We start from the raw sequence: 14,972 nt of genomic DNA, 5'->3' as shown, positions 1-14,972 counted from the left end.
ACGGCATACTCCCATTCTCCCCCCCCCCCAGCCCCTCCCCTGGAGACACGCATACTCCCTTCTCCCCCCCCCCCCCAGCCCCTCCCCTGTGAGACGTGCATACTTGCAGTGACCCCCAGCCCATTCTCCCCCTCCCCCCCCCACTCCGCTGGCGGGCAGGGAAAGTGCTGCGCCAGCTCCTGGGCGCGCGGTGGGGTGAAAGGCGTCTGGGACTTTTGATTTCCTCTCAAGGCGGTACACGACTCTTTGATTTGCTGTTTTTATATTCGAGAGGCAGGAGTGCGGCAGAAAGGGCTTATCGATCAGCGTTTGATGCTGAAGGTCAGCTGGACCAGATCAGCAGTGGGACAGGATACAGGTTCTGGCCCGGGGGCGCGCGTGTGTGTATGCGCGTGTGTGTATGTGTGTGTGTGTATGTGGGTCTGGCGGGGTGGTGTGTGGTGTGTGATGTGTGTGTGTGTGTGTGGTCGTGTGTGGTTGTGTGTGTCTGTGCGTTTTGTGTGTGTGTGTGTGTGTGTGTGTGTGTGTGTGTGTGTGTGTGTGTGAGCGTGCGTCTGTGTGTGTGTGTGTGTGTGTGTGTGTGTGTGTGTGTGTGGGTCTGTGTGTGTGTGTATGTGTGTGTGTGTGAGAGAGATAGAGAGAGAGCTTGTGTCTATGTGATCTACAGTACAAGGTTCCTGTTAAGCTGTGGGCCCATGTTTGGCTGATCATGTGATCACCCCTCTCTCCTTCTCTCTCCCTCTCTCTCTCTCTCTCCTTTCTCCTGGACCTGTTATCAGGCGCTCACAAAGAAAAAGAGAGAAATAAAGGAGAAAACAAGCCAATTTACAGAGAAGCTCAGAGCATCTCAGTGTATCACTCAACTTTTCTCTTTTCTTCCCCCTTGCTGACTGTACAGCCAAATAGCTACCTGTCACTAGGCCTTTGTCCTAACTGATGCTTATACGAGTGGCTTTGTGCACATTAATTTTTAATTGCTCTTTTTACAACAATTGCCGGCTTCATTGTGGATTTAGTTTTTCACTCAGTTGCGGAAGGTTACATATCAAAAGAAAGGGAAAAGAATAGCAGTCTTGGCATCAGTAATCACTGAGAGGGAAAGAAGAAGGGAGAGGGAGAAAAAGAGAGCGGGAGAGACAGATGGAGATGAGACGTTTATTATGGTTGAGTCTCCACAGTAACCAAGAAGATTATTAAAGACCTGGCCAGATAAAAAAAATGCTTTTTATATTTCTAAATGCATTTTATCAGTTCACTTCTTCTTTCTGTTTCTTTTGTTTCTTGGTTTTTCTTTGTGTTTTGTTCTCGGTCTGTTTTACCCGATCTTCTCTTTCTGTAGCTGCTTTTCTGTATTTTTTCCCTTTTTCTCTGTCTCTCTCTTTCTCTTCCTTCCAGTAGGCTGATATTCACGAAGAAGAAGCACCCTGGCTTTATGTCATGTTAATTCTGTGTGTGTGTGTGTGTTTGCGTGTGTGCGTGTGTGTGTGTTTGGTTGCTTGTGTGTGTGTGTGTGTGTGTGTGTGTACATGCATGCATATGTGAGTGTGTGTACGTGTGCATGTGCATGCGTGTGTGTTGGTGTGTGTCTGCTTATTTTCCACATACACAGTCAAACTCAAGGCAATATTAAATCAGCACAATTTTTCCATGTCTTCTCATACCCCCTCATTCAATCAGCGGAAAAAAGTAAAATGAAAATGTCAATGTCAGTCACATTTCCAAAGACAGCGACTCTCCCAAAGTCAGCATAGCTGAGACAGGAAGGCAGGAGTGTGTGTGTGTGTGTGGGGGGGGGGGGGGATGGAGAGAAAATCAATGGGTTCACTAGAGTAGCATTCAAATCAATGGACTCCCCCACTGTGACCACGGTATCAACACTTAATTAAAGTTATTGTGGTGAGGAAATGGCAGCGCACAGTTCCATCCTTCACCTAAGTGAGTGAGATCCTGCTATTACGCCCTGTTCCACACGGAGTTCAGTGGAGATACCGCGCATCGGAGAATCAGAGCAGTAAGGCCATTCTGATTTCTGCCTCCTTACAAAACCCCCCCCACACCCAATATGTACTGATATGTCTGTGCCCCTCTCCCCCTCTCTCTAGGGGTGCCACGGTGTGTGAGCTGGGCGGGGGGATGACGTGTCTTGCCGGGCTTATGGTAAGTCGCTTCCCACCTTACTGCCCCCCCCCCCCACCCCCAAAAAAAAGGACCCAAAACTGTGAAGCATTTCCGCTTACTGTATATCTGAGCAAGGAGAGCACTTTGGTGGCGCATGCGGGCAGCGGTGGTGGCGGTGTGACGGGGGGGGGGGGGGGGGGGGGCTCTGCCAGCAGAGGCTTGTGGGATTGTTAGCGGAGGTCTTAAGAGCCCCTCCAGATCGACAGCCTTTCGCATGCCATCGATCCGCGGGCTTCTTCAGAAGACCAGACACTGCTTTATCTTCCCCGCACGTCGATATCCCATGTTGTGACATTGCAGGCCGCTGGAGGAAAGCTTTTCCTTCTCTCCGCTGCCTCTCTCTCTCTGTATCTCTTTCTCTCCCTCTCTCTCTCTCTTTTTCTTGTCCTCTCTCTGTCTCTCTTTATCTCTTTCTCTCTCTCTTCGTCTCTCTCTCTCCTGCCCTCCAGGGGGGTTATTTCTGGTATGGTCACTGGCCGTAAAGCGAGCGGAGGTTCTGCTTGGGTTGGCCTGCCACTGCATGCTGGATCTCCGGGCGTGCTGCGTCCCCCATCCAGGAAACAGCATGGTGGTGTGGGGAATGGTATCACTTGCTAAGAACAGGCACCCTGAACATGGCCTTTCCTGGTGCATTTGCCGTAAGGCATTGGCTAGAAAAGAGCTGCTAAGATGGCAGAAGTTCTGCAGTGCATGAGAGTACGGAGGCTATGCTGTGTGGAATGAGTCAGACAGCAGCGACCCCACCACAGGGCTGCGTGCTCTGACCTAACGGCCAATAGCAGCCAGGAGCAAGCTGAGAATGTTACTGTGTGCTGGAGTAGATTGTCTGGTTTAATTCCTGTCATAAATTGTTTGGTTTAATTCTCGTGTATTAGTTTGTCTGGTTTAATTCTTGTGTAGTAGATTGTCTGGTTTAATTCTCATGTAGTAGATTGTTTGGTGTAATTCTTGTGTAGTAGTTTGTCTGGTTTTATTCTCGTGTAGTAGATTGTTTGGTGTAATTCTTGTGTAGTAGTTTGTCTGGTTTTATTCTTGTGTAGTAGATTGTCTGGTTTTATTCTCGTGTAGTAGATTGTTTGGTTTAATTGTTGTGTAGTAGATTGTTTGGTTTAATTCTTGTGTAGTAGTTTGGTTTAATTCTTGTGTAGTAGTTTGTCTGGTTTAATTCTTGTGTAGTAGTTTGTCTGATTTTATTCTTGTGTACTAGTTTGTCTGGTTTAATCTTTTTTTCAAAGGCTGGGTGTGGGAAATTGTCGGTCATTTTGAGCAGAGGTTTGTATAATGCGTTTGTGTTTGAAGGTTTCTCATATAAAAAGAGGCAGGTTTTTGTGGAGCTTTTAACAGGAAACAAAGTCACACTCTTTTGAAGGTCAGACTTACCCGTTAGGACCATCTGCACCTGGAAACTAACAGTCTGGTATCACCCTGCTCATATAAGAGAAGTATTGCGATATTCGTCCAGAACGCAAACTGTCATTGTTGACCTGCATTCTCCTACTAGACTAAATATTACATTCTTATGTAAATATGTTTTTTTTATCATTAATTTTAAGCTCATATTAAAAATGGGCGATGCATGCTTGCGGATTTTGATGAGGCTTGGATGAAAAAGTGACATGGCACAAGGACGCAGGATCAACGGGACACCAGCTGTAGGAGTGTCAGATCTCTGGCCTCAGAATGCCATATATTGTCTGTTTGCTGTGACAGTGCTGTCTGTGGAACTGGCCTGTAATGAAATTCTTTACAATACTCTGCAGGCTTTCAGGCCTGGAGACTCATAGCTCTCTCTCTCTCTCTCCCTCTCTCTCTCTCTCTCTCTCTCTCTCTCTCTCTCTCTCTCCCCCCAGTCATCTCTCCATCCTCGCCTCTCCCCTCCGACAGCCATTACAGCGCGGTGCAGGAGCGCGGCTCCTTATGTTTTCCGTGTCCTTGTGAATAAAAGCACATTGTGTTCGCCTTGACTGGCGTTTGACAAACTTGTCGCGGTGCTATAGAGCGACGCACAATGCCCGACAGGCCCGGAGCGGGAACACACACACACACATGCTCACACACACACACACACACACAAACGCTCACGCTCACGGACATGGAGGGAAAAAAACACCCGCGCGCACACTCGCGGGAGAGAAGAAAAAAAGGAGAGAGAGAGGGAGAAAAGACGGGGGAGAAAAAAAGGACGCGTAGCGGCACAAAGCGCGGTGTCTGCGGTGCAAAGTTATATGAAGGGCATCAGGCAGGCAGACCGAGCGAGCCGAGAGCAGAGTGACAGCGGCGTGTGATGGCGCAGCCAGATAAACACAAGCTCACAAATGAAAGGCTCTCTGCTCGCCATCATCCCCTGTCACAATGCAATTACTGAACAGAATGATAGCAAGATAGAGGCCCCTCGCAAATGGAATGATAAAAGTATTGACTGATTTGATTGAATGATTAAAATAATGCAGACATAAAATGAAAAAGGGAGAAGGGAGGAGGAGGAGGAGGAGGTGGAGGAGAAGGGAAAAAGAGGAGAGAGAGAGAGATAGTGAGAGAGAGATAGTTTGAAAGGAGAAGGTGCTGTCCTTTCTGCTTTATGTGTGTGTGGTGGGCTGGGGGGGGGGGGGGCAGAGGTGTGTGTGCTTGCATATGTGTGTGTGTGTGTGTGTGTGTATGGAGCCGGTTGGGGTATTGGATGAGAGAGGGACACAGCAGCCCAGTCCTGGGGGGTTATCCTGACTCAAACTGACTCATTCCCCTCCCTCTGTGTGTCTCTCCACTCTTTGGCTTTTCCTCAGATCGCTATTTCTGCTGATGTGAAGGAAGTCCTGCTATCAGATGGGAACCCCAAGGCCATTCAGAGTATCCTTTCTCACATTCAGAGAAATGAGCTGAGTCCTGCTCTGCGTGTCATTACCACCTTCAGCGTGTGTGTGTGTGTGTGTGTGTGTGTGTGTGTGTGTGTGTGTGTGTGTGTGTGCGTGTGTGTGCGTGTGTGTGTGTGTGTGTGTGTATGTGTGTGTGTGTGTGTGTGTATATGTGTGCGTGTGTGTGTGTGTGTGTGTGTGTGTGTGTGTGTGTGTGGTGTGTATATGTGTGCTGTGTGTGTGTGTATTGTGTGTGTTGTGAGTGTGTATGTCTTATCTGTGTTGTGTGCGTTGCGTGTGTGTGCGTGTGTGTGCGTGTGTGGTCATGTGTGTGTGTGTGTGTGTGCGTGTGTGTGTGTGTGTGGTATTGTGTGTGTGTGTGTTCGCGTGTGTGTGTGTGGTCATGTGTGTGTGTGTGCGTGTGTATGAGCGCTTGGGTGTGTGTGTGTGCGTGTGTGTGCGTGTGTGTGTGTGCGTGAGCGCGTGAGTGTGTGTGTGTGTGTGTGTGTGTGCGTGCGTGAGTATGTGTGTGTGTGTGTGCTTCGCCTGTGTGCTATCCACCTGCACTACAGTATATTATAATCTCCACTTTATTCTTCATTTTATTGCTATGCATCACATCTAGGAACTGACTGGGGAAATCCTGGTATATTGAATCCTCTGAATAATATACTCATGCACACCCACACACACATCCTCACTGTACTTAATAAACACACAGGCACATCCATATGCACTGTACTTAGACACACCCTATTCTTACACACACACACACACACACACACACACACACCTGTCTGAGGTGCTTTATGAAGTTGAAATAAGCCGAGTGCCACAGCAGTGATGTTTTCAGGTAAGACCCATGATGCATTGCAGTGATGTTTGTGGTGTGTGTCTGGAACCCCGTTGTTCAGAGGAAAGGCCCAGCCGTTCTCCAGCACGGTCACTCCTGCGTGGCGCTGGCCACCGCACGTTTCTAAGCGTTTCCTTGGCCTGTGTCCATGGAGGCTAGATTGGATCTTAGCTGGCCTCCCAGCAGAACATGGCGAAATTCATTACTGAAGGCACAGAGACCTTCACTTCCTCAAAGAGACCTGAATGCAGAACCCACGCAATGCCCCCCCCCCCCACCCCCCCGGCCCTTCCGAAATGACCGTGCACACCTCTGAGCTGGCCGACGCACCTCCCGTTGCCACAGACACCCCGAGCCGCAGCCTTCCTCAGCCGAACTCTCCTCTCCTCCAACTTCTCCGCGTGTCTGGATTGTTCCCCAGCCCCAGCCGGGAGTGAACGCAGGAGGCTCAGACAGGTGGGACTGCCCAGCAGCGCAGGCCTGGCCACCCCTGCTTTTAACAGACTCCTCCCTGCTTCGTTAGGCGTGACAGTACCCCGGAATCACAGCGCCAGCTGCTCCCCTCGCACAGCGACAGGGGAACAGATACGCCGGCTTCCACAAAGATGGCACAAAGTGTGGAACGCGCCGGTTGGAAATGCCAAGCCCGTACAATGAAAGCCGTATTGAATATTAAGAGTGGCGGGAACAATAGCATCACAGTCTTTGACAAAAAAAAAAATGTACACAATTCAGCATTGACTGGATTTGTTTAAAAGAAAGAAATAAAATGGAGGAAGAGGAGTGGGTAGATAGAGAATCTCTTTTATGCGCAAAAAGGATACATTCAGTTTGTTCCAAAGTCATTTCCTTCAATATACTGAGAAAAAACACAGCAAATGGATGTTCTCCATAGAACTAATTTGCTGGCTTTTGTCCATGAGAAGTTTTTTATTTATTTTTTTAAGCTGGAAGCATAATGGAGTGAGCTGGTATAATCTGATAAGAGTGAGGGAGAAAAGGCCGTTATGAATGAGAGGAAATGCACGGATAGATTTGAAAAAAAGACGTTCTGTGATTTGTTGCAGTAGAATGTAAATGGCGTAAAATCAGAGGAACGTTAAACGGGCTTAATGTCTGGAAACAAGACAGAAATTCCGGAGGTGGATGAGTGAGAAGAAGGCAGGAGCAGCCGGATGAGCTCCGTCTCCGTGGCGCTGAAGGAACAGCGGTGCCGCTGCTCCCGGGTGTGTTTTTACCGCAGGAGTACGGTATCGTGTGAACGTAAACGCTCCTAATGTGATGTACGCACGGGAGAGCAAAACAGGAGGAGGACCGGGGGAATCCCCGTCCTCTCCTCCTCCCCAGTCCTCGGATCGCGGGGGAGGCGTGACCGACCCAGCTTGCCCTCCTCCGAATGGGCACATTTCATGGGGCCAGATTGGATCTGTGCATCTGCCGCTGACCGGACCCTGTGACCTCAGCGTTCGGTGGCTCCGCCCCCGTCCGGACCCTGTGACCGCAGCGTTCGGTGGCTCCGCCCCCGTCCGGACCCTGTGACCCAGCGTTCGGTGGCTCCGCCCCCGTCCGGACCCTGTGACCGCAGCGTTCGGTGGCTCCGCCCCCGTCCGGACCCCGTGACCCCAGTACAGTAGCCCCGCCCTCGAGGCCTCAGACTCTGCAGCATCGCCCTGTAACTTCAGAAAGTTCTACTGCTCCCAAGGGACCGAATTTGTATTTAACCACCCAGATTCTCAGCCTGACCTTGAATTTCAAACTGAAAAATCAATTGAAACGTTCCCATTAAGCCTGATTGATGAATGACATTTCCAACGCAAAGGGAGAGTATTCTTATCCTGTAGTGCTCGAGTATGTCCTCTGACAGCCACACTTAAACACACACACACACACACACACACACACACACACACACTTGCATCCACACACAAACACACACTCACATCCAGCTGTGTGTTTGTGTGTGAACGTACATGTGCGTCTTTGTCTTTGTCTGTGTGTACATTCAAGTGTGTATGTGTGTGTCTGTGTCTGTGCCTGTGTGCGAGTGTGTGTGTGTGTGTGTTTGTATGTGTGGGGGTGCGTGTGTGTGTGTGTGTCGTTTCCTCCTCCACCTTTCCCCGCGTTAGTGGACGCTTCGCGTCCGTGGAAACGGGCGGGGTCTGACGCCGCGCGGCGCCGGGGGCGTTTCGGCGTCCCGGGCTCCTGTGTGCGCCGGAGGGGGGCCCCGTGCCGACCTCTCCCCTGGCTGGGTGGCACTGATGAGATTACCGCCTAAGCTCTCCTCCTTGGCCGATGATCCTCCGCACTGACACACTTAGCTGGAGGAGGCTGGCCGCCCTTTGATCTGGGGATTGGGTCCCTGCTAGCCAGCAGGCCCGCCTCTGTACTCCTCTCCCCGCTACAGATTGGATTTGCTACGGGACTTTGCCGGGGAAAATCCTAATTAAATTACCCTAAAACTGCGGAGCGGCTCTATTAATAGAAAAGTTGACATCAATCCGGCGATGTATCATTAGCAAAGCGCTCCTCTCTCCAGCGCTCGCTACAGGTTAAAAGCCTGCTCATCGATTGTTCCTTGTGGCGCTTTGCATGACTTGGTTTTCATCCCCTTCCCTGGTAATCTGTGGGTGATGTTCAAAGGAAGGTGTGAAGAGAGAGAGAGACAGAGAGAGAGGGAGAGAGAGAGAGAGAGAGGCCCCTGTAACCAGTGTTGAAGTGTGGAATGTAGATGCTGTATGGCAGTATTGGCCCTAGTGTTTTTTTTATCATTATACTTGTGTGGGAATCTGTCAGCACAATCAACAGTTATAGGTGTTGTAAGAATCAGACCTTTTTACCAGAAAGAGCAGCCAAAGTGCATTCATGGCCACAAAGCCAGGGTCAGCATGGCGTGAAGCGCGCGTAGCTCCCACTGTTAGCGTGAGGTCATATTTCGTGTGGAGCGCTCCCGTGCGGCTTGGCGTTGGGCCGAGCCCAGCCGTTTTGTGGCGCGCCGCGTTCTCTCGCCTTAACCGACGCCCCAGACGTGCGTGCCGTCATCGAGCGGAACCGGCGAGCCGGCCACTTCGGCACCGCCTCCGTGTCCAGCAGGTGAGTGCCTCGTGTCACATGACCTCCTGTCAGGAGTCATCTCCGCACCGTCCAGGGCCTCTGGTGTTACTCTGAATTACTGACGTGGAATCACACACAGTTACGATCGATCATAACGAGTGCCTTAAATTCATTTTTGCTCATATGGTTCCTTTTATGGTTCCTTTTTTTACTAATAGTAAAAACATACTTTTTATTATTCATTATTTATTGTTATTACTTACTGATTTAAAATAGTATTTAAAATATTTTTTTATTACTGATGAATAATAATTGACTTAATACACAGTGCATAAGGTCCAGTGTACTGCATGCATACTAGGATAGTGTGTACTTGTACAGCATGTTATTTATCCATCAGTTGTCACCTGAACAGTTCTGTTGGGACAGTTTCTGTGTCTGTGTTTGGAGGGGGTAATTTGGGAGGTTCTGTGCTGAGAGAAGCATGCACAGGACACCACAGCCATGGCCTGGATTCAGTGAACATGTAACTGTTACCCACAAATAAATGCTTGTCAGTTGTATTTGTTCACAAACACAGTTTGGCTATTTGATTTTGTCAGTTGCTGGATTTGCTGCGCTGTGTCTGTGTGGAGGAGCCGCTTTCTTGTGTCTGATTGAATCCAGGCCTGTGAGTCTGTAGCTGGGGTAAAGTACCAGGCTGTCTTTTGGGGAGTCTGTGAGTCTGGTGGGTAAAGTACCAGGCTGTGAGTCTGTGCTGGGGTAAAGTACCAGGGCTGTGAGTCTGTAGCTGGGGTAAAGTACCAGGCGTGAGTCTGTAGCTGGGGTAAAGTACCAGGCGTGAGTCTGTAGCTGGGGTAAAGTACCAGGCTGTGAGTCTGTAGCTGGGGTAAAGTACCAGGCGTGAGTCTGAGTGAAGTCAGGGCGGTGGTCAGCTGGGGTAAAGTACCAGGGCGTGAGTCTGTAGCTGGGGTAAAGTACCAGGCGGTGAGTCTGTAGCTGGGGTAAAGTACCAGGCTGTGAGTCTGTAGCTGGGGTAAAGTACCAGGTCTGTGAGTCTGTAGCTGGGGTAAAGTACCAGGGCCTGTGAGTCTGTAGCTGGGGTAAAGTACCAGGGCTGTGAGTCTGTAGCTGGGGTAAAGTACCAGGGCAGTGAGTCTGTAGCTGGGGTAAAGTACCAGGTCTGTGAGTCTGTAGCTGGGGTAAAGTACCAGGGCGGTGAGTCTGTAGCTGGGGTAAAGTACCAGGGCTGTGAGTCTGTAGCTGGGGTAAAGTACCGGGGCTGTGAGTCTGTAGCTGGGGTAAAGTACCAGGGCTGTGAGTCTGTAGCTGGGGTAAAGTACCAGGGCGGTGAGTCTGTAGCTGGGGTAAAGTACCAGGCTGTGAGTCTGTAGCTGGGGTAAAGTACCAGGTGTGAGTCTGTAGCTGGGGTAAAGTACCAGGCCTGTGAGTCTGTAGCTGGGGTAAAGTACCAGGCCTGTGAGTCTGTAGCTGGGGTAAAGTACCAGGGCGGTGAGTCTGTAGCTGGGGTAAAGTACCAGGCCTGTGAGTCTGTAGCTGGGGTAAAGTACCAGGGCGGTGAGTCTGTAGCTGGGGTAAAGTACCAGGCCTGTGAGTCTGTAGCTGGGGTAAAGTACCAGGGCTGTGAGTCTGTAGCTGGGGTAAAGTACCAGGGCGGTGAGTCTGTAGCTGGGGTAAAGTACCAGGCCTGTGAGTCTGTAGCTGGGGTAAAGTACCAGGCCTGTGAGTCTGTAGCTGGGGTAAAGTACCAGGGCGGTGAGCCGGCCGGCCTGTGACCTGCTGTCTCTCCTTCAGAGAGAAAGCCCTCACCCACAAAACAGCTGCAGAAAAGCAGACCGCTTTTAAATACATGCAGGAACAGGGACAGGGACCGAAAATAAGATGAATTATGTCAAAAAGGAATTCAGTCACTGAACAAAATGAATAGCACTTACCCTCCCTGCTCATACGCGCACACACACACACACACACACACGCACACACACACGCACGCACACGCTCCTCCGCCTCCCTCCTCGTCCTCCTCCTCCTCCTCATGTATTTACACTATGATGATAAATTGAAAAAGTAAACGTATAATTAGGCAGCATTTCTTTGATTGTTTTCTTTAGAGATTAGGCTTCTTGTCAGAACGCGCGGTTTGAGAGGGTGAAGGTCACGCGTGATTGGATGAGGGGGGATTCCTTTCCCTCAACTCACTGAATAATAGATTCCGGCCCCCTGCCAGGAGAAGTGATTGTGTTTCCACCAGACATAATTTTTGTTTACTGAGTGTTAATAATAGCTAATTAATAATCAGATTTGGCTGTCTGGAATATTGGCCCCTTTTAAGGATAAGAAGTCAAGTGTTTAACTGAGTGAGGATGCGTTCTGGGCTTGCAGGGGGTGGGGGGTGCTGGGGTGGGTGGGGGGGGGGTGTGACTAGAAGGGTGTCAGAAAGGCCACCTGTCTCCACCTCTCCTGAGTGACACTGTCCAGTTTACATGACATGGTGTTACATTACTATTCAACCCAAGCGCTATGTTTGCATCCAGTCGCCCTGACCGTCTTTCCTAAAGGGGGGGGGGGACTTTTCAGCCCTCCTCACACGTACAGTACAGTACTGAGTGTTCATTTAGCTCTGACATCCAGGAGGGATGAAGTGCACTCCATCAGAGTTGATTTAACACTGAACATTTGATCCACACAGTATGTGGGGGTGGCATTCATTTGTAGCGTAGCTACGCTAATGCGAGACGTCCTCTTTGTCCAGCGCAGAGACGCAACCCCCCCCCCCCCCCCCCCATGGTAAAGATATGGTGGTGGAGAGGAACGAGGCTGGGGTCCCCTGTCAGAGGAGAGACGGAGCACCCCGTCTTCTTCTCCCTCTCAGCCCATCACTCGCTCCTCTCTCTCTCAGAGCAAAGGAGGGCAGGAGTGAGAGGGATGAGAGGAGGAGAGGAGATGAGGGGAGGAGTGGTACAGAAGTGCGAGTAACCGTTCTGCCGTGCGTACACGAAAGAGAGGGAGGAAGAGAAAGAGAAGATGTGACTGTATCTAATTGTCCCTCTTTCTTACCCCCCCACCCCCACTCCCCTTCCCACAATCCCCCTGCTCACTCCTGTCCCCTCCCCCCCCTCCCTCCCGCAGCGTTGTGAGATGGGACGACGAGGCGGATGTCACCGCTCTGGAAGGACACTTCGACATTGTGATGTGCGCCGACTGGTAGGTTGCCCGCCGCCGCCCTCATCGCCGGGGGCGACCCAGCGACCCGCACGCCATCCTGACAAACGGGGGACGAACAAAGCCACCGCGCCGCCGCGCGCGGGCGCATTAATATTCCCGCGCCCGCCGCAGCCGTCAGGCGCCCTCCGGCAGACGGAAACTTGCGCTGCATTATTTCCCCTAGGCTGGCTCCGAGAGGCATTTCCATTTTTCTGAAATTGCCTCTTTTTCATGCTTCACGTCCCAGCAAATGGATGACTTAGGCAAATTGCAAATAATTATGGCTCAGTGCGGAGAGAGGGAGAGAACCGGGGAGAAAACTAGTGTAGCAACACAAACATCCCAATTAGCCGGCTCCTTAACATAGATCTCACTGCTGATCAAGGAGCCCGCGCACTTCTTTTCTCTTTTATTTTTCTTCTGTCTCTCTCGCTCTCTCTCTCTCTCAGGTGTAGTTCTGTTAATGTGAACAGGATTGTTTTCCTCTGTCTTCCTCTCGTTGGTCTCTCAGCGGATGGTGGCGTTCGCGTGTGCCTCTTCTCTGGAGCCCGTGAAGCAGAGGGCATCTCTCCCGTGGAGTAGCCAGCCTCTCATTTTCGCCTGTGTCTGAGGCGTCCCACGTTACCGCCTGTTAAATTAGCTTCCTCTTCGTCCGAGGCGCAAAGTCAGGCTCCCCAGCTCGTTTACGAGGCTGATTGAGTGTTTGTTCTGACTGAGGCAGTGAGCCCAGCACTGGGACTCGAACACACGTCCTCCTGGACCCTGGGCTCCATTAGGGTGCTGAGGCTTTCTGGTGAACAGGGATGGGATTTGATCCACGATCTCATGGCTGGATTTGTAACGCACGGGATAATCAGACACTGTCACACACGTCCGGAGGTGCATACGACCCGTGTGTGTGACGCGTGTGTGTGACGCGTGTGTGACGCGTGTGTGTGACGCGTGTGTGTGACGCGTGTGTGCAACGCGTGTGTGCGACGCGTGTGACTCACGCCGCCGCCCCTCTCCCCCGCCGTTCCCCAGGTTGCACTCGGCGGGACCGCTAGCGGCTTGGCGCGGCGCGCGGCGTCGGTGGCGAGCTAGCGCGCGGCGTAATTGCCGCCAGGAGAGCGATCGCTCTGCGATTAGCGAGCCGCCAGGCTGACGCTCACCTGCGAAAAGGTCAACAGCCGCACTTCTGCTCGTATTAATTACAGTCTTTCACACAATCACCAGCGTTTCAGCGCCTGCCTGCCAGAGGCCCCGCTGCAGCCCTGCGGAGCCTGCAGAGAGGCCCTCTCTCACCACATCACAGAGAGAGAGAGAGGGAGAGAGAGAGAGAGAGAGAGAGAGAGAGAGAGAGAGAGAGAGAGAGAGAGAGAGAGAGAGAGAGACTCAGAGAGAGAGAGAGTGAGGAAGACTCGGAGAGAGAGAGAGAGATAGAGGGGGAGAGAGGAAGACTCAGAGAGAGAGAGAGAGAGAGAGAGTGAGGAAAACTCAGAGAGAGAGAGAGAGAGAGAGAGAGAGAGAGAGAGAGAGGGAGGAAAACTCAGAGAGAGAGAGAAAGGGGACACCACGCAGTGCGGAGAGAGGAGACGCTGATCAGATGTGAAACAGATATCTTAACGCAACGCAAACAAGAAAAATAAATAAAATAATACTAAAATGCTCTCGCTTCTCTTTCGGTCTGAAATTGAGCCCGAGGGACCCAATTTGCCAGTGAAAGAAAGAGAGAGAAATATAAACATTCGGTGTTTAATAAAAGGCCCGTTTGCTCTGCCTGGCTGTCTGTGTGTGGAGCCGTTAGCGAAGGAGCGCTCGGGGAGGGGCGGAGCTCGCCCTATCCCGTCTGGAGAGAGACGCAGGCGTCCGGTACTCAGCGTAGGGAGAGGACGCCGCTCGGACGCTCGGGGAGCGTTTGGTAATGTCTCCTCTGCGCCCGGCTCCTCCAGCTTTATGAGTGATTAGGGGGTCGGGTGAGGCCTCCATGTGGGGTCGTTGCAAGTTGAAAGGTGTGTGCTTAGTGACCATATGGTCAGTCTGTCGCTCGTCCAGGGCGCGATGGCTTCAGGGCACTCTCTGCTGTACAGGGCGGGGGGGGGGGGGGCGGGGGAGAGAGACGTTACCCTGCCCCCCACCACCCCCACCCTCTGGCCCCTGTCACACAGAGGGCAGGCAGCGGGCACTGCGGTGTGAGAGAAAGCTTTTTCATTTCTCCCTGTTGTTCTGGGTAAATTATGCTATTGTAGCAATTATTAATTATTTTTAAAGAATACCGCCCCCACGCACAATGACAGGCTCTGAACGCTGATTACTGTCCTACCGTGGTGAACACCCAGTCCTATTCTTGCTACTGTGGGATTGTGGGTAAACTGCAGTGTCCAGTGCATGTGCATGTGCACTCAGAGTGTAGTCTCAGTGCCCCTTCCCTCAGTGGAGGAGCTCAGTGCTTCCCTCCCTCAGTGGAGGAGCTCAGTGCTGCTTCCCTCAGTGGAGGAGCTCAGTGCTTCCCTCAGTGGAGCAGCTCAGTGCTGCTTCCCTCAGTGGAGGAGCTCAGTGCTGCTTCCCTCAGTGGAGGAGCTCAGTGCTTCCCTCCCTCAGTGGAGGAGCTCAGTGCTTCCCTCAGTGGAGCAGCTCAGTGCTTCCCTCAGTGGAGCAGCTCAGTGCTGCTTCCCTCAGTGGAGGAGCTCAGTGCTTCCCTCAGTGGAGGAGCTCAGTGCTTCCCTCCCTCAGTGGAGGAGCTCAGTGCTGCTTCCCTCAGTGGAGGAGCTCAGTGCTTCCCTCCCTCAGTGGAGCAGCTGAGTGAATCCTGTCCTGTTGTCCTGGCTCAGTCCCCC

The 14,972-nt window shown here is 51.6% G+C and overlaps 1 protein-coding gene across 2 annotated transcripts in view; it reads left to right on the top strand.

The window, feature by feature from the left end:
- Window positions 1-14,972, top strand: part of camkmt (calmodulin-lysine N-methyltransferase) — a 118,221-nt gene that overhangs the window by 85,697 nt on the left and 17,552 nt on the right. For both annotated transcript variants that reach the window (XM_064317552.1, XM_064317553.1), the window contains exons 5-8: window positions 2,103-2,157; window positions 4,959-5,022; window positions 8,904-8,970; window positions 12,082-12,156. In XM_064317552.1, the coding sequence (XP_064173622.1) occupies window positions 2,103-2,157; window positions 4,959-5,022; window positions 8,904-8,970; window positions 12,082-12,156 (261 nt within the window). The remainder of the gene's footprint in view (window positions 1-2,102; window positions 2,158-4,958; window positions 5,023-8,903; window positions 8,971-12,081; window positions 12,157-14,972) is intronic.

This window comes from Anguilla rostrata, chromosome 18 (genome assembly GCF_018555375.3).
Source record: "Anguilla rostrata isolate EN2019 chromosome 18, ASM1855537v3, whole genome shotgun sequence".
In the NCBI taxonomy this organism is placed as follows: domain Eukaryota; kingdom Metazoa; phylum Chordata; class Actinopteri; order Anguilliformes; family Anguillidae; genus Anguilla; species Anguilla rostrata.
The sequence above is the reverse complement of the archived record's forward strand: the minus strand, read 5'-3'. Positions and strand labels throughout refer to the sequence as shown.